At 36.3% G+C, this 22031-nt stretch overlaps 2 protein-coding genes across 37 annotated transcripts in view; both read right to left on the bottom strand.

Annotated features, from left to right (window-relative positions):
* LOC123540008 (sal-like protein 3) overlaps window positions 1–10676 on the bottom strand; it is a 174252-nt gene extending 163576 nt beyond the window's left edge. For all 35 annotated transcript variants that reach the window (XR_008367808.1, XR_008367809.1, XM_053526637.1 and 32 more), the window contains exons 1-2: window positions 10597–10676; window positions 2126–2289 (exon numbers count right to left, since the gene is read on the bottom strand). Coding sequence is in view for 33 of the 35 variants with exons in the window: in XM_053526637.1 (XP_053382612.1) it covers window positions 2126–2215 (90 nt within the window). In the remaining 2 variants the exon portion in view is untranslated. The remainder of the gene's footprint in view (window positions 1–2125; window positions 2290–10596) is intronic.
* Window positions 10677–15304: 4628 nt separating this feature from the next.
* LOC123541568 (beta-1,3-galactosyl-O-glycosyl-glycoprotein beta-1,6-N-acetylglucosaminyltransferase-like) lies at window positions 15305–18435 on the bottom strand. Of its 2 annotated transcripts, XM_053526642.1 has the most exons (3): window positions 18349–18393; window positions 18161–18277; window positions 15305–16665 (listed from the first exon to the last, which is right to left on the bottom strand). In XM_053526642.1, exons 2-3 carry the CDS (start codon window positions 18180–18182, stop codon window positions 15326–15328), a joined length of 1362 nt encoding a protein of 453 aa, XP_053382617.1. In that variant the 5' UTR covers window positions 18183–18277; window positions 18349–18393; the 3' UTR covers window positions 15305–15325. The 2 variants fall into 2 exon arrangements, with proteins under 2 accessions (XP_053382617.1, XP_045183066.2); XM_045327131.2 differs by having other exon boundaries at window positions 18161–18435.
* Window positions 18436–22031: the final 3596 nt, after the last annotated feature.

The raw sequence follows: 22031 nt of genomic DNA, 5'->3' as shown, positions 1-22031 counted from the left end.
CGTTTAATAAAGAGCGATTTTTAAGGCAGGGCGCATTATTCTGTAGCACAGAGATAATCGGTCCAGGTTGCATTTCTATTAATCTTTGATATTACATATAATCTGCTACATGTATACAGATTTTTCAATAAATCACATCAGTGTTTTCTTTCCACTGATTTAGGAATGGGGTCGGGGCCTTTACCATTGGGAAAAATGCGCATTAATTAAACATCTAAATTGGGAATTGTTAAAAGTCATTTTTTTAATTAAAATGTTACATTTAAAAAAAAATGGCCTTAAATGCATTAAATTAGCATACTGTCTTGTTTTTCAAATGTTTAAGGTTTCTTTGGTACAGTCTTGGTTGAAAAAGTAAAAAAAAATCTTTTTAACTTTGAGAACTTTAACTTTGAAATTGGGAATAAAACATACTTTTTGCCATTGGGATTGGGGCCCAATTATGGCCCCAAATTGACCTGAAAAAAAAAACACTACACTTTGAAAAATTTTCTTAGTTTTACTTTCTTTCATCATAAAGACCATAAGATATCTTATGCTGTTGCGATACTGGTATACGTTGTTGCAGGAATCAGTGTTGATTTTTGTTTGTTTTTTTGTTTGTTTGTGTGTTTTGGGTTTAACGCCGTTTTTCAACAGTATCAGTCATGTAACGGCGGGCAGTTAACCTAACCAGTGTTCCTGGATTCTGTACCAGTACAAACCTGTTCTCCGCAAGTAACTGCCAACTTCCCCACATGAATCAGAGGTGGAGGACTAATGATTTCAGACACAATGTCGTTTATCAAACAGTCACGGATAATACACACTCCGCCCGAGGATTGAACTCACGACCCCGTGATCCGTGGACCAACGTTCTACCTATTGAGCTAAGCGGGCGGGCTGGAATCAGTGTTGAATTTACGGTAAATGCTAAATATTATCCTTCGTAATGGGAAAAGGTTAGTTTGTTTTTTTAAATAAAATTATATCTCAATGTTTTCCAGACTTCTTTTTCGTCCAAGTTTTTATTTAATTTAGGATTCGAACTAGTTAACATTTACAACTTAACACAGAAGCTTTAAACTGAACTCTACTTTGCATGACCCCAACAGGTTAACAAGAGGTGTCAGTGGACAGCGCGCTCGACTATTCTCAGTGCTTGATAGTATAATATAAGCAATGAGTAAAACTTTAACATTACAATAAGCATATTCTAAGTCGAAAAGGGGCCATAATTCAGTCAAAATGCTTGATAGAGTTGCCTCCTCCTTTTTACAGACTGGGGTCATGATGGTAAACAAGTATGCAAAATATGAAAGCAATATCTCAATGGACTTTAAAAATATTTGGGGTGGTACGCAAACTTTAACATTTATTCTAAGTTGAAAAGGGGCCATAATTCAGTCAAAATGCTTGATAGAGTTGCCTCCTCCTTTTTACAGACAGGGGTCACGATGGTAAACAAGTATGCAAAATATGAAAGCAATACCTCAATAGACTTTGAAAATATTTGGGGTGGTATGCAAACTTTAACATTTATTCTAAGTCTAAAAGGGGCCATTATTCAGTCAAAATGCTCGATAGAGTTGCCTCCTCCTTTTTACAGACTGGGGTCATGATGGTAAACAAGTATGCAAAATATGAAAGCAATACCTCAATGGACTTTGAAAATATTTGGGGTGGTACGCAAACTTTAACATTTATTCTAAGTCGAAAAGGGGCCATAATTCAGTCAAAATGCTTGATAGAGTTGCCTCCTCCTTTTTACAGACAGTGGTCACGATGGTAAACAAGTATGCAAAATATGAAAGCAATATCTCAATGGACTTTGAAAATATTTGGGGTGGTACGCAAACTTTAACATTTCTTCTAAGTCGAAAAGGGGCCATAATTCAGTCAAAATGCTTGATAGAGTTGCCTCCTCCTTTTTACAGATGGGGGTCATGATGGTAAACAAGTATGCAAAATATGAAAGCAATATCTCAATGGACTTTGAAAATATTTGGGGTGGTACGCAAACTTTAACATTTGTGTGACGCTCACGCTCACGCCGACGCCGGGGCGAGTAGGATAGCGCCCCTATTCTTCGAATAGTCAAGCTAACAAGTGATCTAGTCTGTGTAGTTTGTAATGGAAAACTTACCAACTGCTGAATTTGGTTTTTTACAACTGCCTTTAGGATAACTTTGTACCCAGGAATGTCTTTGATTACATCTAAGTCTGGAGCAGCCATGCTTGTTTAGACTGAGTCGCATCTGAAGGGTTTCAATACCAGTCTGGACAATTCTTAGAATAACTGTGTTGTACCTGTAAGTAAAGAACTGATATCAATTGAACTATCTTATGACAGGAGTGCCATCTAATGGGACATAATATACATGAGGAATACCTGCCTTGAAGAGATAGAGAAACAAACAAATAAAATTTCAAACCGGATGACCCTTCTATACATGTGTCCCTTCAGCAATTAATTACAACTACAATTTAGAGGTCAAATAATTATAATTTCAGTTAATTTCATATTTCTGTATTTATACATTGAAAACAAGAGTGCCGGAATGTCACAATATATGCCCGTCACAGCAAATTTCTTTACACTAGCACCTGCATTTGCAAATGGAATCTTAATTTTGTGGTAGTAATTATTGTAATTCTTTTGTCTTTCTAAATCCACATAAAAACTCCTTACCAGGTAGAGATACCTTAAAATACACCTAAAATTTTGAAAGTAGCATCTATGTTGTACCACAGAAAAGTGGTCTTGGTTTTTCCCTACGGTCAATTATACAAGAGGACCATGATGGTCCTGAATTGCTCACCTGTCCCCACATGACCCAGTTGACATTGTTTTTTCTATTATTTGACATTGTGACCTAGTTTTTGAGCTCATGTGACCCAGTGTTGAACCTGACCTAGATATCATCAAGATAAAAATTCTAACAAATTTTCATAAAGATCCATTGAAAAATATGGCCTCTAGAGAGGTCACAAGGTTTTTTATTATTTGACCTACTGACCTAGTTATTGACAGCATGTGACCCAGTTTCGAACTTGACCTAGATATCATCAAGGTGAACATTCTGACCAATTTTCATGAAGATCCATTCAAAAGTATGGCCTCTAGAGAGGTCACAATGTTTTTCTATTTTTAGACCTACTGACCTAGTTTTTGACTGCAGTTGACCCAGTTTCGAACTTGACCTAGATATCATCAAGATGAACATTCAGATCAACTTTCATACAGATCCAATGAAAAATATGGCCTCTAGAGAGGTCACAAGGTTTTTTTATTATTTGACCTACTGACCTAGTTATTGAAAACATGTGACCCAGTTTCGAACTTGACCTAGATATCAAGGTGAACACTGACTTACTTTCATGAAGATCCATTGAAAAGTATGGCCTCTAGAGAGGTCACAAGGTTTTTCTATTTTTAGACATACTGACCTAGTTTTTGACCGCAGTTGACCCAGTTTCAAACCTGACCTAGATATCATCAAGATGAACATTCAGACCAACTTTCATACAGATCCCATGAAAAGTATGGCCTCTAGAGAGGTCACAAGGTTTTTTATTATTTGACCTACTGACCTAGTTTTTTTTCAAACTTGACCTAGATATCATCAAGGAGAACATTCTGACCAATTTTTATGGAGATCCATTCACAAGTATGGCCTCTAGGGAGGTCACAAGGCTTTTCTATTTTTAGACCTACTGACCTAGTTTTTGACCGCACATGACCCTGTTTCGAACATGACCTAGATATCATCAAGATGAACATTCAGACCAATTTTCATACAGATCCCATGAAAAATATGGCCTTTAGAGAGGTCACAAGGTTTTTCTATTATTTGACCTACTGACCTAGTTTTTGAAGGCACGTGACCCAGTTTCGAACTTGACCTAGATATCATCAAGATGAACATTCAGACCAACTTTCATACAGATCCCATGAAAAATATGGCCTCTAGAGAGGTCACAAGGTTTTTCTATTATTTGACCTATTGACCTAGTTTTAGACGGCATGTGACCCACTTTCGAACTTGACCTAGATATCATCAAGGTGAACATTCTGACCAACTTTCATGAAGATCTCATGAAATATCTGGCCTCTAGAGAGATCACAAGGTTTTTCTATTTTTAGATATACTGACCTAGTTTTTGACCGCACGTGACCCAGTTTCAAACCTGGACTAGATATCATCAAGATGAACATTCAGACCAACTTTCATACAGATCCCATGAAAAATATGGCCTCTAGAGAGGTCACAAGGTTTTTCTATTATTTGACCTACTGACCTAGTTTTTGAAGGCACGTGACCCAGTTTCGAACTTGACCTAGATATCATCAAGGTTAACGTTCTGACCAATTTTCATGAAGATCTTGTGAAATATATGGCCTCTAGAGAGGTCACAAGGTTTTTCTATTTTTAGACCTACTGACCTAGTTTTTGAAGGCATGTGGCCCAGTTTCGAACTTGACCTAGATATCATCCAGGGTTCGAATTTAAGCTCGCATACTCGCGAAATGCGAGTGCAAACTTCAAACTGCGAGGTGAGATTTCAGACACCAGCATTTTTTTGCGAGTGAAAATTTTTGGCCGAATAATGTGCATTTCTAACGGTCGTCTCGATCTTACACTGTTCTTTCTTTAACAACTCGCGGTCATTGCAGCGCATTGTCATTTGCAGAACGAATTTTGAAGCACTCTTTCATCTTTCGTCATAAACGGAAGTTTACACTCGATACATGTCCCGTGCGCATGTCTTTTCAACTGCTGACAAGTACCTGCGCCAATTTTGATGACATTTACCGCATCAGGTGGGTTTTTTGGTAATCTATAATAAGGTACTATTTATATAGCGCAAATACGATTGGCTGGACTCGTCACGTGGATGTTTGTGTTAATGTTCTAATAAAGTGACAAGTCGCGGAAAATGCAAGTTGTTTTTTCATTTAGCAAGTTAAAAAAATACCACTTGCGAAAAAATGCAAGTAGAAAATCTGGCTAAATTCGAACCCTGTCATCAAGGTGAACATTCTGACCAATTTTCATGAAGATCTTGTGAAATATATGGCCTCTAGAGAGGTCACAAGGTTTTTTCTATTTTTAGACCTACTGACCTAGTTTCTGAAGGCACGTGACCCAGTTTCGAACCTGACCTAGATATCATCAAGATGAACATTCTGACCAACTTTCATAAAGATCCCATGAAAAATGTGACCTCTAAAGTGGTCACAAGCAAAAGTTTACGGACGGACGGACGACGGACACCGCACGATCACAAAAAGCTCACCTTGTCACTTTGTGACAGGTGAGCTAAAAACACATCTTTTCAGATGTGGGAAAGAAAGTTGTATTTTGTCGGCATCGAGGAGGTAACAGTGTTTCAAAGGGAAGAAAACTCAGACTGAGAATTGTTTTAATACTGTGGCTCTATGTGGAACTAGGTGTAACCTGAATAATGTCAGTATTTTGGAGGTCTGCAGCTTTACATGTTACCGAGTTGGCGGTCAAAAATGATCACAGAGTCCAGCCACTAGGGTTGGATATCGTTAAGGACGAAGCGGTCCGATACCGATACCAACGAAACGATACGGTGTTTTTAACGATACCGATACCGATACCATGCTTTATAGTACAGCACATAAGCAGTGATTTGCTTAGTATTATATACACCTATGTAAGCAGATATACATGAAAATTTTCTGTGATAAATAAACATTTTAAGTCTGTTAATGGAATGTTGTATCATTAGATTATGAAAGAGTAAAAAATAAACATATCTTACAGACTAGTTTTCCAAAATAAAAATCTAGAGTAGATACCTTGCTCACTATGCAATTTAAATCTATGAATACACTCACTGTAGTAATGCTTTTAAAGCTCAGTACTGTCTAGAACTGTTAAACTGAACACTTATTAGCTTTCAAATTACCCCTCTAACAAGTCAGACTCATTTTCACTCATGATAATCTTCGACTAGGTTGACTAGTAATGTTTTTAATGTGAAACACTTTGCAACACATTTTAAATTGAACAATAACCTTCAAAACACTTCAAACAACCAACATTCCAACAATAACATTATTTCTAATGGTTCGCGAAAACCGATTATTTGTTTACGTAGGTTACAGCTTAGTCTCGTAACTTTTTATTTACATAATTTTTTTCATTAGTTTTAAAAGAATACTACAAAGAAAAATAGTGTCGTATATTTTGAAATGAAGTATTGGTTTACGTTGTTTAAAACGACGGGAAAAGAAGTATTTCAGGTAATATTTAGCATACGAAACTATTCGCACGGTTAGCTCTCCATGTCAAGGGAGGTTACTCGGAGCGGTTATCACAGTAAACAATGTCGATCGTGTTATTACGCTATTTGCTTAAATTTCTGCTTTATTTTGCCGCAGATTTTGTAAGAATTTTGTTTTAACTTTTATGGAAATACCGAAATAGGAACCGGTTCTTTTACGAAACGGTATATACCGGTACTTTTCGAAGTGATTATTCGGTATTGTACCGATACCGGGAACCGGTATCCAACCCTACCAGCCACTGACGCCGTTGCTGTTAGTTTTTCCCCCTTATTACAGTTTCACTTTGACTAGATGCAGCCTTTGTAAATGTGGTTATTTGTGTGGTTTACGAATCTAGTTTTAAGGTCTGTCTAACATACAAAACATAAATTTTTGGCATACTTTTCACATCAACATTTTTATTGATTTTCTTAGTATAATACTTACTTTGGTAGTTTCACATGTTTACGATCGACAGAACGCTTACATTATCATGCCTTTCAATTACACAGTTTAAGGGAAAGTAATTACAATTCACTGTAATACAATAATATCAACATCAACGTAATGGATTTCGGACCCCAACTTTTGTGTAATGTTGTGAAAATTTTCAGGCATTTTCCCAGCTTTTAACTGGGAATTTAAAAGGTAAAATTGGGGGGGGGGGGGGGAAATATTATTTTTCATTGGGATTGGGGCCCAAACTTTGGCCCAAATAGGCCTGAAAAAATAAAAACACTGGTCATATCTTTTTGGTCGAAAAATGACAGAGTGTGATATGAAGGCTGTCGTGAAATGTAGCACTGCAGAAGCTGGAAGCTAGTAAAGTAGTATTCACCAGTAAGAAAACGCAGGGAATAGGAAATGATATCACCGTAACACATTCCCCCAAGAAATTTTGCAATGTACTGTACCATATCTGCCGTAAATCGTACGACGACTCTAGATCTAAATGTAAACTTTTTTAAAGTGAATAGTTTCGCGTAAATATTAACTTTCTTCTGAGTAGTGAATAGTTCCTTTGTACTAATTTTTTTCTCTTAAAAAAGTTATTGTTTAAAGCTCACTCTCAAGGCTTTGCCTTATTTAAAGTTATGTAGTACATTGGTGCTGGGTTTATTTTTGGGTCCTGGATTGTCTAAAGACAGTTTTTTTATCATATATATCACCATTATTGGAATAAGGTCAGTAATTCGGTCGAAAATGTGCTTCCGTGGTGTAGTCGAAAGAAGTCCATAATAAATAGATCCTAATTTTCCCATTTTTTGCGCAAATTCGTGTAGAACGAGTGCTTTAATCACCGTTTCTCACTACTAGAAGACATTCTGCATGAAATGAGACGGTTTTCATGTTCATACACCCCACATGGCAAGTTTTGCAGATCGAAACTGGAAGTAGGTGTTTATTGCGCGGACGAGAGTAAATAGCGCCATTTTTAGGGTAGCAGACCCCCAACTGACTGGCATTTCACTAGGAACTACATAACCCCTATTTTCTTTTCATTTTTTCGTTAATTTGTGATAGAACTTTCATGAAAAATAGGTGTAGGAAAAGGTGATGCTCTCTAAAGATACGTAAAGACGATATGAAGTTGTCGTTTTTTATATGAAACAAAGAAGGATTTGAATTACTGACCTTTAACCTATAAGAGCTGAAATAAGACTTTCTCGAAACACATCGCAATTAGTCTTAATAGTCATAGATCGGTTGTTTATGATACAAGAGGACCATGACGGTCCTGAATCGCTCACCTCTTCCCACATGACCCAGTTTTGAGTATGACGTCGTTTTTTCTATTATTTGACATAGTGACCTAGTTTTTGAGCTCATGTGACCCAGTTTTGAACTTGACCTAGATATTATCAAGATAAAAATTCTGACCAATTTTCATGAAGATCCATTGAAAAATATGGTCTCTAGAGGTCTCAAGGTTTTTCTATTATTTGACCTATTGACCTAGTTTTCGAAGGTACGTGACCCTGTTTTGAACTTTACCTAGATATCATCAAGGTGAACATTCTCACTAATTTTCATGAAGATCTCATGAAAAATATGGCCTCTAGAGAGGTCACAAGGTTTTTCTATTTTTATACCTACCGGCCTAGTTTTTGAACGCACGTGACCCAGTTTCGAAACTGACCTAGATATCATCAAGGCGAACATTCAGATCAATTTTCATGAAGATTCATTGCAAAATATGGCTTCTAGAGAGGTCACAACTTTTTTTCATTATTTGACCTACTGACCTACTTTTTGAGGGCACGTGACCCACTTTCGAACTTGACCTAGATATCAACAAGATGAACATTCTGACCAACTTTTATGGAGATCCATTCATAAGTATGGCCTCTAGACAGGTCACAAGGTTTTTCTATTATTTGACCTACTGACCTAGTTTTTGACCGCACATGACCCAGTTTCAAACTTGACCTAGATATCATCAAGATGAACATTCAGACCAACTTTCATACAGATCCCATGAAAAATATGGCCTCTAGAGAGGTCAAAAGGTTTTTCTATTATTTGACCTACTGACCTAGTTTTTGACAGCATGTGACCCACTTTAGATCTTGACCTAGATATCATCAAGGTGAACATTCTGACCAATTTTCATGAAGATCTCATGAAATATATGGCCTCTAGAGAGGTCACAAGGTTTTTCTATTTTTAGACCTACTGACCTAGTTTTTGACCGCACGTGACCCAGTTTCAAACCTGACCTAGATATCACCAAGATGAACATTCAGACCAACTTTCATACAGATCCCATGAAAAATATGGCCTCTAGAGAGGTCACAAGGTTTTTCTATTATTTGACCTACTGACCTAGTTTTTGAAGGCACGTGACCCAGTTTCGAACTTGACCTAGATATCATCAAGGTGAACGTTCTGACCAATTTTCATGAAGATCCTGTGAAATATATGGCCTCTAGAGTGGTCACAAGCAAAAGTTTACGGACGGACACACGCACGGACAACGGACGCTGCGTGATCACAAAAGCTCACCTTGTCACTATGTGACAGGTGAGCTAATAAAAGGGCGTTTTCAATGCAAAATAATAGTGAAATTTGAAAAATTTTGAATTTTGACCATATTTTGAGAAGATGCGCCTATTCAGCAGCGATTTCTGGGATTAAAAAGCCAGTATTTTGTCTCCAGAATGTCAGAAAATGCACAAAATGCATCCTTTTGGGTCTTATTCATGACGGAATGAATGATATTTCAGAATCCAAGTGAAAAATAATGCAAACGAGTGAAACTTTTACCAAAATATACAATAAAAGGGCCATAGGGCCAAAATTTAGCCCAGTAAATTGGTAGGGGGTGGCTTCTATTAAATGTCTATATTTCTCTAAAATCTCGAAATTTCACAATGAAACTTGGCAATATGTTTGGTATTACATCTTTCTTGAAAATAGAAATGAAAATTATGTGATATCTGAAAAGAAACATTTCTTATAGGAATACGGTCAGTAATTCGGTCGAAAATGTGCTTCCGTGGTGTAGTCGAAAGAAGTCCATAATAAATAGATCCTAATTTTCCCATTTTTTGCGCAAATTCGTGAAGAACGAGTGCTTTAATCACCGTTTCTCAATACTAGAAGACATTCTGCATGAAATGAGACGGTTTTCATGTTCATACACCCCACATGGCAAGTTTTGCAGATCGAAACCGGAAGTAGGTGTTTATTGCGCGGACGAGAGTAAATATGCGCCATTTTTAGGGTAGCAGATCACAACTGACTGGCATTTCACTAGGAACTACATAACCCCCTATTTTCTTTTCATTTTTTCGTTTATTTGTGATAGAACTTTCATGAAAAATAGGTGTAGGAAAAAGTGATGTTCTCTAAAGATACGTAAAGACGATATGAAGTTGTCGTTTTTTATATGAAACAAAGAAGGATTTGAATTACTGACCTTTAACCTATTGACCAAAAAATGTGCTGCATGTCTGCCAGTGGTTCCCAACCCCCACCCACAACCTGCAACACGAATCTTGCAGCCTGTACAAATTATTTTGTTTATTTTTCGTATGACTCAGGCTTTGTTCGAATGCTGACCTCCATTACTCAAAAATGACAATCAGCTATAGAGCTACTGAGGCGGTAATTAAATGTACAGAACAATGGGAAATTTAAATAAATCCAAAAATTGTCTCCCTTGCATTGTCCCAGAAATTCTAGCTTTCTTCATCATTTACATAGAACAGTAGCCAAGACACACGATTGACGGGAAGGAAAACAGAAAGTAATTTGAAAGGAAACTCAATACTAAAACATAATCCTATACATTGACTGCTATGACTTACAAAATCAACTAATTATCTTCGCCGCAGAGCGGCGCAGCCTCTTCTCCGCCATTTTTTCAAGGGAAATTACTCATATTATTCGTTCCAAATTATTTCGTACCCATTTGTGCGGTCAGCGTCGAAAACATTTATACCTATCCTTCGAATTGTGTACACGATTAAATCAAGTAAAAGTGACTTCCCAGATCTAAACAATGAATATATCTAACAGACCTTAAGATTATCTGCAGACTTTAGCTGGAAAAAAAAAACACACATAGAGACTAAGTCATCTCAAGGCATTTAAACACACTCAGATTTATTAAAAGAAATATCCAAAGTAACAACATAGACATCAAAGAAAACGCCTATTAAACTTATGTAAGACCACAACTTGAATACTGTAACACAGTCTGGCTCCCATGGCAGAAAACATTATCAAATGAACTAGAAATAATGCAAAGAGCTGTACATAGCAGGATACGACTCATTGACTCCCATTATGTACAGCAGTGTAACATCAAAGCTAAATCAATTTAAATGACGTACATTTAGAGCACAGAAAGCAACCATCCCTAATCATGCTGTATAAAATTGCAAACAACATAGTAATTGTAGATCACAGACATCTCACACCATCAAGAAATCTAAATTACATCATCCCACATTCGAGAACTCAGTACCATATGAACTCTTTCCCCGTACAGTCAGACTCTGGAATGACCTGCCATATACCATCAAGGCCAGTGACTAGTCTACAAGGCTTCACTGCTAGCCTAATTTCTTAAATGTATTATAACAACAGTAAAGCATGCTTTTATTTTTATAACATATATATGTCTTGTAATATTGTCGTTTTAATCAGTGACTGTCCGACCTCTCAGCCTTTATCCGAAATTGATTTTTGAGAGTATTCTCGTAGAAGTAGAAGTAGCAGGCATATACTTAAAAATCTAGAAAAAAAATAACATCCCACGAATTTCATTCGACATACCACTTCTACACTCGCATATTACTCCGCACCATCACTGTGGAATTACTTTGGACGATCTGCTTAGGTAGAAAACATTACCAGATTCTGCAGCTGGACATCGCGACCGTTACCTCATTAGATGCTACTTCACCCGCCAAAGAACTATGACCGGCTACTGGCTTAGATACTTCCCCGCCAACAGACAGATGAAAGCTGTAGTTGATGGTGACTCCTCGAACTTTGTCCCAGATTTTCTGATGTCCCTCAAAGGAATGCCCTCGGTTCCATTCTAGATGTCACATAAACACACTGGCCATAGCTTTATCGATCTTGAGTGGTTCCAACTTTGTTTGAGTGGTGAATTTTACGCAGAACAAGTGGAGAAAATGTGGACAAAATTACACATTTCCGGCCTTTATCTATTATTTAAAAGAATTATCTAACCGTTATATACCGAATTAAATGAAAATAATGGGTGCACCAAGAGCGTAAATGTGTCCGTTTCTAAGTACCTGTGTTCATTTAGCTGCGGAGAGGTGTGCCGTTTATTCAAAACCTTCTGTACAGTCTGGCGGGAAAAAAGAGATGTTAGTCAATTTTTGAGAACATCGCATCATATGCAGTGCTTATCTGGATCAAGTAATGATTAAAACGCTTCATACTTAAAGGGCCACTTCTTAAGACAAACAATGTGTATTTTCATGGAATTATTCGGGTTTGTTTCTAAAAAAAATCGGTCAAAAACCTAACACAACGTAGCTCCGAGTGGCTCGCTACGCAACGCAATCAAGTAGATAGAGTTCCATTTCCTACTTGCTGAGCCTTAGTCCTAATAAAGAAAGTCGTCGGTGATCTAGGTTTACACCATATCTACCCTAAATGAACACATGTATATTCCATACATGTGAACGTCCTTTTAGTTACATTTTCTATAATACATTCCTCTTAAACAATGACCTGTAGTTTTTCTACTATAATCAGTTTTTCGGCGACGCCGTCTAAATTCGTTTTCGTTACCTATGCCACGTGACTTCAGTTTGCAAATCAAACTACTTGATAACGCATTATAGATAATTTATCAAAATGGAAGATTTATGCAACACCCTGCCTGATTGGACGAGAGTGTCAATTTCTTTCACTCTGTTGATTGTGCTACGCTGAGTGAAATGTAGACAAAGCGTTTATCCTAAACGACGCTGTTCACAGTTTTAAAGCTAACTTTGGCTCAGTATATTTAGCAAGAATATTGATATATCTCAAAATGATAAGTAAGTTTAATAAATATGATAAAAACCTGTTCAAATACCAACATATATCAAATTAAAGAAAGAGCTGAATACGGTCTGCGTATCACATGAATAAGGGTGTGACAAGAGTCTTTTATGTAGAGAAGTGCTTTTTAAAAGATTTTCCTTGTTGCAATTGTCGTCTGTATATGAAAAGGTTTCTTGCTTTTGTGACTTATTCAGATTGCATATTAAAATGGGTACTTGTTTGCTTTGATATATTTGTTATAAACTATTTAACTGATTTATTATATATGAATATTTTTCTGTAGTATGGTATGCAAATATTGAACTCAGTTGAAATCTGTTTCATTATATATATGCTATATAATGACATGACTGAATCTCATTACTCTGAAATGAAGGTACGCTGCATACAGTTTATCTATGTGATATCATTACGGTCAAACTTTGCTTATGAAACAGAAATATTGAAATAATTACAATTGTATGTTTTGCTTGACCTTCACTTTTTTATAGGTGTGACGTCATTGTCCAAAGATTCATGAATAGCGAATATGCATTTGTTAAAGCGGGATCAGTTGGCCTATTTTAGAAATAAATAAAAATAATAAATAAAAAAATCCTTAAATTGATTTTTTTTCTCATGTATTCTAATCAAACTTGATTTGTAGCATCTTTATTAGACCCGCAGCCAACTTTGTTCAGCTGGGACATTTAACCCCTTTTAGGGGCTGCTAGAGCTAAAACTAGAAATGCCTTTATACAGCGTCTCATGAACAGCTTGATGGATCTTTGTCATACTTGGTCCGGAGCATCATTAAAAGGTCCTCTTCCAAATTTATTTATATAGGAACTGGGGCCCTATTAGGGACCACTATAGCTAAAAGTAGATATGCCTTTCTTCGCATTAACCACTAAAATGTAATGGATTTTTATCAAACTCGATGTTTAACAATATCGTAAGGTCTCCTGCTATTTTGTTACAAATGGGGATAGGGACCAATTTAGCTAAAAATATAAACACGTTTAATGACCTCTTCTCATGAACCGCTTCATGAATCTTCATCAAACAGCTGCTGTAATTATTCGTCTAAGGATAAACGAAACAAAATTGCAACCCTACGAAACCTTTGCGAAAAATTAAAAGAGAACCATTTAAATTGTTAAAGTGCGGTGTTTAGTTTTGCAATTAGAAAAAATGTTAGATGAAAGATGAATGTTAGATGAAAAATTCATAAACTTCTTTCCTTATTACAATTCGCCGACCATCACTTTTAAAGATATTTCTTGTTTCCATTCATCTTGCATTGTGTATGGCATCATTGAAACATTTTCTTCAAGCAGAAAAAAAAACAGCTACATCTCTCTGATAAGGTAATTCACAACTATATAGTTCTGTAATATGGACTATATAATATGTCAGGCATCAGACGCCCGGGAAAAAGAAGAAGGGCATGAAGCTAGTTTAACAAGCGATTGCAGACCACGACATGAAGGCTTTGCCACCAAGACAACTCCCGAGAAACAACGGCGAAACCCTTATATAGTCCCTATATTTGTTCCCTTTTCTTCAAAACATCTCTGCCGCTTGTAGTAAACGAATTTGTGCCGGAAATGTATAATCGAATTTTATGAATTATGATGATGCAGTTATTCGTGGCCTTTTATATCTTCTAGTGTTTATAATTCTGTTAGCATCCCGTATTATGTAATGAACAATCGCCATTGGTGTGCTACAAAATTCAACTGAAGAGTTTCGGTAATCGTTTGCAATATATAATGCTCGGAGTATATCGTATGCGTATCATATACAAGTTTCAAGGACACTTACCTAGTTTCTGGTTCCATAAAAGTATTTCGGGCTCAATATCTGCCATGGATCATTAAGGGAACAAAATCTTAAGCAAAGAATCATTTCATTTATAAAAAAAATATAGTTTGTTAGAGCTGAGAATTTTTTTTATAAAATCCAAAAGTGCTGTTTAAAGCTTCTATGATAACCTAATTTTGGCACATTGTGTATTCATGGTGTATTGATCCCAGACATTTGATAAAGGATTATTCTAGCAGTTTTTTTTTGTTGTTGTTCAGGCCCTATATGGATAACCCAATTTAGATCCTCCGTCATTGGCATAATAGGGGTCGGGGAGAATCTGCCTATCAGCCATACAATATTTATGAAATTAAATATTATTATGAAATAAATAGAATCAAGCTTTAACAATAGGAAACATATCCGCGAGAAAATCATTAACATACAGCAGTCATAGTGAGACATTGTTGAGAAAGTTGCATAATTACGCCCCTTGCTTTCAACAAGTATGCTTCAATTCCAAAAGTAACGTTAAAGATTTTTCAATAAAGTGATTCCTGTGTTTGGATAATTTTACAGATAACTAATACATATTTTAGTGGAATATATTAATGTGAATTAACTTCATTCTCTTCTAAATTGAATCATATATTCATTGTTGACGAACAAGTTTGATGACGAACAAGTTCGAGATTTTCAAATCCCTTCAAAGCCCTATTCTAGAAGTTTCTTATATTCATTCAAATCAAAACTCAGATGCCCGCCATTTAAAAGTCTCTCATACATTCCTTGTTCGATACAGTCTAATGCCAAGGGCTGATAACTCTCGTAGAATTTGTTTGCGACGATATTTTCGTTTGTAAGTAACCTGGGAACGTCTTTTAAACCAAAGATGCAAATATAACGAACAAATTTTCCATAACATTGTGTAGTTCTGTTCGGTGTATGTCTCCATACCACTTCACGCGAAATAAATTTGGTGCATTCTGTCCGTGCACAACCTCCTGGGGAGTTGGGCAATTTCTGGAGCGTTGCCCAAATAAATTCTTCAGGGGAAAACGTGTTTTGAAACCAAAGTAAAAGTTCTTTCACGAACGGATCATGTAAAATATACTGCACAAAAGCTTTAGTGAACATCCCATAAGCCGATCCCTTCCGAATTCCAACATCCTCTGGAAAACGTCCGTTTTTAACTGATGTCTGTTTGAGCTGGTTCCCAACGATAATGCGCTTCCAAATTATTTTTTCCTTCTGACCATTAGGTATTGTCTCGCTTTCTATGTTATTTGTATTATTTAATAGTTTCAATATTTTTACAATTTCTAAATTTGTTTTAAGCATAAACTCTTGTCCAGTCAAATTGATGTAATATTTCCATTTAGTCTTCAGAGTGTTTAAAATCTCCATGCATTTTAACTCTGCTTCTACTTGTCGTATGGACGAATATATAACCGTAACCGGGTTGTCTACCACAAATATATTATCAAAGCATTTTTCAATGCCTTTGAAAAACATGTAAATTTCGTTTAGTGCCTTTTTGTCAACATGGATGCAATAAACGTTGTGTTCCTGATATATATATCTAAGCAATCTATGAGCTTGGTTTGAATCTTTATGAATCTTTAAAGCATACGCTAAAGGGAATATTTTTTCTTCGAAAGTAGTTCCCTCTTTTCCATACAGATAAGATTTTCGCAGCCCGTCACAGTCATTGTACAAGTATTCAACGTTGCAATTCTTTTTATTTTGTTTGTGTTTCTGTGTTTTGCATTCGTCCCTGAGGATTTTAAGGTACTCCGACATGTTGCATGGTACCTCCGACCATTTACTATGTAAAAATAAAGACACACTGGAAGTGTTAGTGTTCTGATACCTGTCAACTGTATTGTCATCTTCGGGATGTCTCTCTTCGAAATTTCTTTTCAAATCTTTCTTAAAATTGGCGTCACAATGACGACTTTTTCCATATATATAACTGTGGAATATATAAAGATACACGAAGTTTGTAACACAAATCAGCGACCACGCTAGTGGTATCGTCTGCTTTTTCAGCACTGAAATATAGACCAAAACTGCAAATGATTACAACTATCTAATATTACATGTATTTAGCAATATAAACTGCAATGTAAATATTAGATCAATCACAGTCTGAATCTACGTGCGCATCTCTAAATTTTCAATCTCAGCGAACTCAAACAGTATTTCAGTTATGATGACAACCTATCCCAGTTCTCATGGGTTGCTGTACCACCGTTATATAACTTGTTCTCTGCAAATCAGTGACAACATCGTAAATCAGAGGTGAAGAGTTAAAAGGTGTATTAAAGGCGTACGCTAGAATTCCCTGTATATGAGATGGGCGAAAAAATTCCCAATAACAGAATTTCTTTAAACTTTGCATATTGAAGGACAATCATCTAAGAAACAAAAAAATGCAATGAAAATCATAGGTCACCGGATTCGAAAAAGAGTTATCTGCCCTTGAAAACGTCATTTTGGGGGAAATGCCGTTAGTCAGAAACAATAAGGTGCAACAAAGACTACTGTAGTACTATATATCTAAGTCAGAACAATGAGGTGCAGCAAAGATTTTACTTTACTACTAAATCTGAGTAAGAAACAGTGAGGTGTAGCAGAGACTTTACTTTGCCACTAAATCTAAGTCAGAAACAATGAGACGTAGCGGAGACTTTACTTTACTACTAAATCTAAGTCAGAAACAATGAGACGTAGCGGAGACTTTACTTTACTACTAAATCTAAGTCAGAAACAATGAAATGCAGCAAAGACTTTACTTTAATACTAAATAGACTTGTGCAATCTTTGCACAGTGCTGTGTACATATCACTCCCCATTATGCTTCATTTTGTTATTATTTCTTTTATTTTGATGACTCATAGTTTACTGTCCTAGTTTTGAGACATCATGTATGTCAATAAGTTATTTATAGTCAATGGTTTGTTAGAAGGTTCCATCAACAGGGTGTTTACATTATTTTAAAGTCCTTGTTATTCTGGACCATTCCAGAAGCTTCTTTTTATTCTTGATGATACATGAAAGTGCTAGATGATGCTTTAAATTGGAAACTGTCTGAGGTCAGGACAGAACCTAAGTAAGATATTATTGAAAAACTTTCCTGTATTTCTTAATAGCAAAATATTACCAGTTTGGTCATTTAACATTTGATGGATATACATTAACATTGTGGATTAAAATATCTTTAAAGACAGTGGATTTATATTCTTATGATATACTAAATATTGTTTGAATTATTGGATATAAATTTGACCAGGACAGGACTATTCTTGTATATCATAATTGGATTTTACGGCTAGTTAACCCTTTCAAGGTATCTGAATTGTTACTTTTCAAAATAAATTTTGTTAATGTTTATATTTTATGATTTGTTTTTCTGTTACCTTGAGTATTTTAAGTAACAGGCAATTGTCATCCTTAGACGTAACAATAGAAACTTCACTAACTAATGCAACAGCAACTGTACATGTATGACTGTGTTGAAGCAATATAATGTTACTATACTCATACCTTTTTTAGGCAATTGAAACATGCTACGCTTTGCCTGATCTTTGAACTTAGGTGATTATTCCCATCCGAGAACTATGACGAATTGTACGACCTGAGAACTATGGCGACTAGTCCGGCCTAGAACTATTGTCCGACCTGAGAACTATATGGCAACTAGTCCGACCTATAACTATGGCCACTAGTCCGACCTAGAACTATGACGAATTGTCTGACCTGAGAACTAAAACGACTAGCCTGAACTAGAACTGTGGCGATAATTTCCTCCTGAGAACTGTGGCGATAATTTCCTCCTGAGAACCACGACGACCAGTCCGACCCAGAACTTTGATGATAATTTTGTCCTGAGAACTGTTGCGATTAGATCAACTTGAGATATGTGGCGATTTTTCCGATCAGTATGAAGATTAGCAAGTGCGATTTGAGCATTTTTACGATAACCTCGACCTGAGAACTGATGTTATAAGTTTCCTTTTTAACATCCTTTTGAAATATATATTATCATTTTTTTTATATAGCCATCCATTCAATAGTTATTCAGACATAATTATGTTCTGCAGTGACAATATGTACACATCTGTTCAAACATCAGCTGTGCAATCGCAATTATTTTCCGTGCTTCATGAATATTCCGGATCTTTCCGTGAATTAATTTTAGAGGATACTACATGAGTGTCTTTTCATATTGAATACATTAAATGAGTTGAATAAAATAATAAATATTAATATTATTCAACGGGTTTATTAAATTCAATGTGGAAAGGCACAAATTAAAGTATTATTCTTTTTATCACATGTAAGCTTTTCCTATTTCAGACCAAGTAATTCGACCAATATCTTTAAAACGTCGTCAACGTCAAAGCTTTATTACACTAGATTCCAAAAAGTACGGAATAAGATAAGTGTAATCCTGGGAATAAGGTAATGTTTGTCCGTTCTGATCCTTCAAATTTTATCTGCAAACTGTGGACAATCGTGACTTTTTATTTAATACTAAACCGCGATGCACGATGGTACGATGACGAAAACGCGTTGGCGCGATGGCGCGATGGCACGATGATCAAACAACGAAGGTACGATGGTGAAAACGCGATGGCACAATGATGAAATCGCGATGGTACGATGGTGAAATGTCGATGTAATATCGCGTTTACATCATCGTACCATCGTGTTTTCACCATCGTATCATCGTACCATCGCGTTTTCATCATCGTACCATCGCGTTTTCACCATCGTGCCATCGCGTTTTCATCATCGTACCATCGCATTTTCACCATCGTACCATCGCGTTATCACCATCGTACCATCGCATTTTCACCATCGTACCATCGCCTTCCGGTGGTCATGCGCAGTGGTACAGTATATGTGTCAGTAAAATACAGGCTTGATACAATCTCATTTTCACATTGCATTATGTACCTTCTACATCCTAACAAGAATAAGCTGAGTTTGAATCATACCATGTGACTATTACATCCAGCTTTTTCTTCCATACCAGACGGGGATTTCCGGTATTTTTACCGGTGCTGGAAAAATCCATCTTACACCCCGGGGTGTAAGATGACTCTCGTGCTTTAAATGACGTATTACGAACTACATATATGTAGAAGACTTATGTAGTTATTTATATTTTATTTCGAAAAACGGAATAAAAATCTAATACCCTGACAGTTTCTATTGGTTTCTGATAGTATATTTCTCGATTCAAAACACGTTATTTTATCAAAAATTCATAACGTTACGCTGGAACTGATAAAACAAAACCGGAACTAATCATTGTTATTTGTCTTTCAAACGTCATGACGTCTTTCCTGTTTACGGACGTTGTTTTCCCGCGCTTTGATTAAATACGCTGCTATTAGAAATAGTTCTAAAAAGAAAGCCGTTCGACTGATTTTATTTTTATTATTGTATCTTGATATCGATATGCAAGAAAAAGATTCTGTCACTGGTTATAGGTGCAGATGGGAATATCCGGCTCTCGGGTAACTGTTTAGGCGGTAACTCGGTAGGAACCTCGTTACCGCCTAAACAGTTACCCTCGAGGCCGGAAATTCCCATCTGCACCTATAACCAGTGAAAGAATCTTATATTATTTACTTTCATGCATACATAAAATACAAAGGACGTGGCCTTGAAGATTTTACAGTTTTAACGAACTGAGCACTGAACATTTTGTAAAACATTTTGCAAAACAGCAGAATCTAAATGGTAAATTTCTTTTTACAAAATACATTGAGATATATTCAACTATTGTTGACAAAAATACAAGTGTATGGGACTACGCATTTCTAACCGGAAGGCGATGGTACGATGGTGAAAACGCGATGGTACGATGGTGAAAACGCGATGGTACGATGGTGAAACCACGATGGTACGATGATGATAACGCGATGACACGATGGTGAAAACGCGATGGTACGATGGTGAAAAACGCGATGGTACGATGGTGAAAACACGATGGTACGATGGTGAAACCACGATGGTACGATGATGATAACGCGACGGCACGATGGTGAATAAAATGTCACGATTGTCCAAACGGAACACCGTAGATTGGCCAGTCACTTTAACAAACGCAAGAAGAGATTTTATTTCAAAATCGACTTTTTACTGCAATTACATTTTGTTATTATACATTTTCACTAAATTTGCTTTATTTTATGTGTTTTGAAAAAAGTCTTATCAAACGAATTTCTCCCGCCATGCAAACGATGTAAAAAGGGGATCTTAAACAAAGTATCACTATTCATATGTTTTTCGTCCGGTATTTTGGCGGAACTAAGCTAACACTTGAAAAAAATGTGATAAGATAAACATGTTTCGATTTATGGAAGGCCGAACACGCCATAATATTATAATGGAAGTCTACGGGAACACAACTGGTGTTTTCTAACCACTAATGTAATACCAAATTTATGTAAATGGCTTTATTTCACTCCGTCAAATAAGTGATAAACATGTAGCGATATCAGTATTTCATTGACATACTAACTTATGACATCTTTTTTGTTTTTGTTTTTTTTTATTCGAGTCCTACGTTTGACCATTTCTGTTTTGTTTTTTTGTATGTGTGTACGCGCGTGCGTGCGTGCGTGCGTGCGTGTGTGTGTGTTTTTCTAATTTAATCTGCAAACTGTAGGGGCAGGAAAACTGCCACACTTATCTTACCATTTTTCATGGGTCATTTATTGAAAAAAATACACTTACATTCAAATTAGCCGTCGTAGAAATTGAATTGTAGAACTGGAAATCTTTAAAAATATCTAGATAAAACACAAATTGCTTGTCACCAGCATTTCCAGAAATAAAGATACTACAAGGGGGAGGGAGAGGGGGCTCCGTGGCCGAGTGGTTAAGGACGCTGACTTTAAATCACTTGTCCCTCATCGATGTGGGTTCGAGCCTCACTCGGGGAGTTGATTTCTTCATCCAGCTGGCTTACGATAGGTCAGTGGTTCTACCCAGGTGTCCGCCCGTGATGAAGCACCTGGGGTCTTCCTCCACCATCAAAGCTAAAAAGTCGCCATATGACATATAATTGTGTCGGTGCAACGTTAAAACCTACTACAAGTGAATACGATTAGAATTCGTGAAATATGTTACATAAAAATAATGTAAGAATAAAAGCAATATCGATAGCATTATATTACATTCAATAAATTGTCTAAGGTAATTTCGAGTCCTTGGTAACGTGCGTGGTAGTCAGACACCATTACAAAAATATGAAAAGTACAGCCCAATGAAATCTAAACTCGAAAAAATAAGCTTTAATTTAGACCTCTATGACTATGCCAAGTTAAAAAAATAATGTTCAAAAAACCTTTTCGCCATACCGAACATTACAGGGTATTTCGGTGTCCCGATCACGTGA

The sequence above is a fragment of the Mercenaria mercenaria genome, chromosome 16 (genome assembly GCF_021730395.1).
Source record: "Mercenaria mercenaria strain notata chromosome 16, MADL_Memer_1, whole genome shotgun sequence".
Lineage (NCBI taxonomy): Eukaryota > Metazoa > Mollusca > Bivalvia > Venerida > Veneridae > Mercenaria > Mercenaria mercenaria.
The sequence above is the reverse complement of the archived record's forward strand: the minus strand, read 5'-3'. Positions and strand labels throughout refer to the sequence as shown.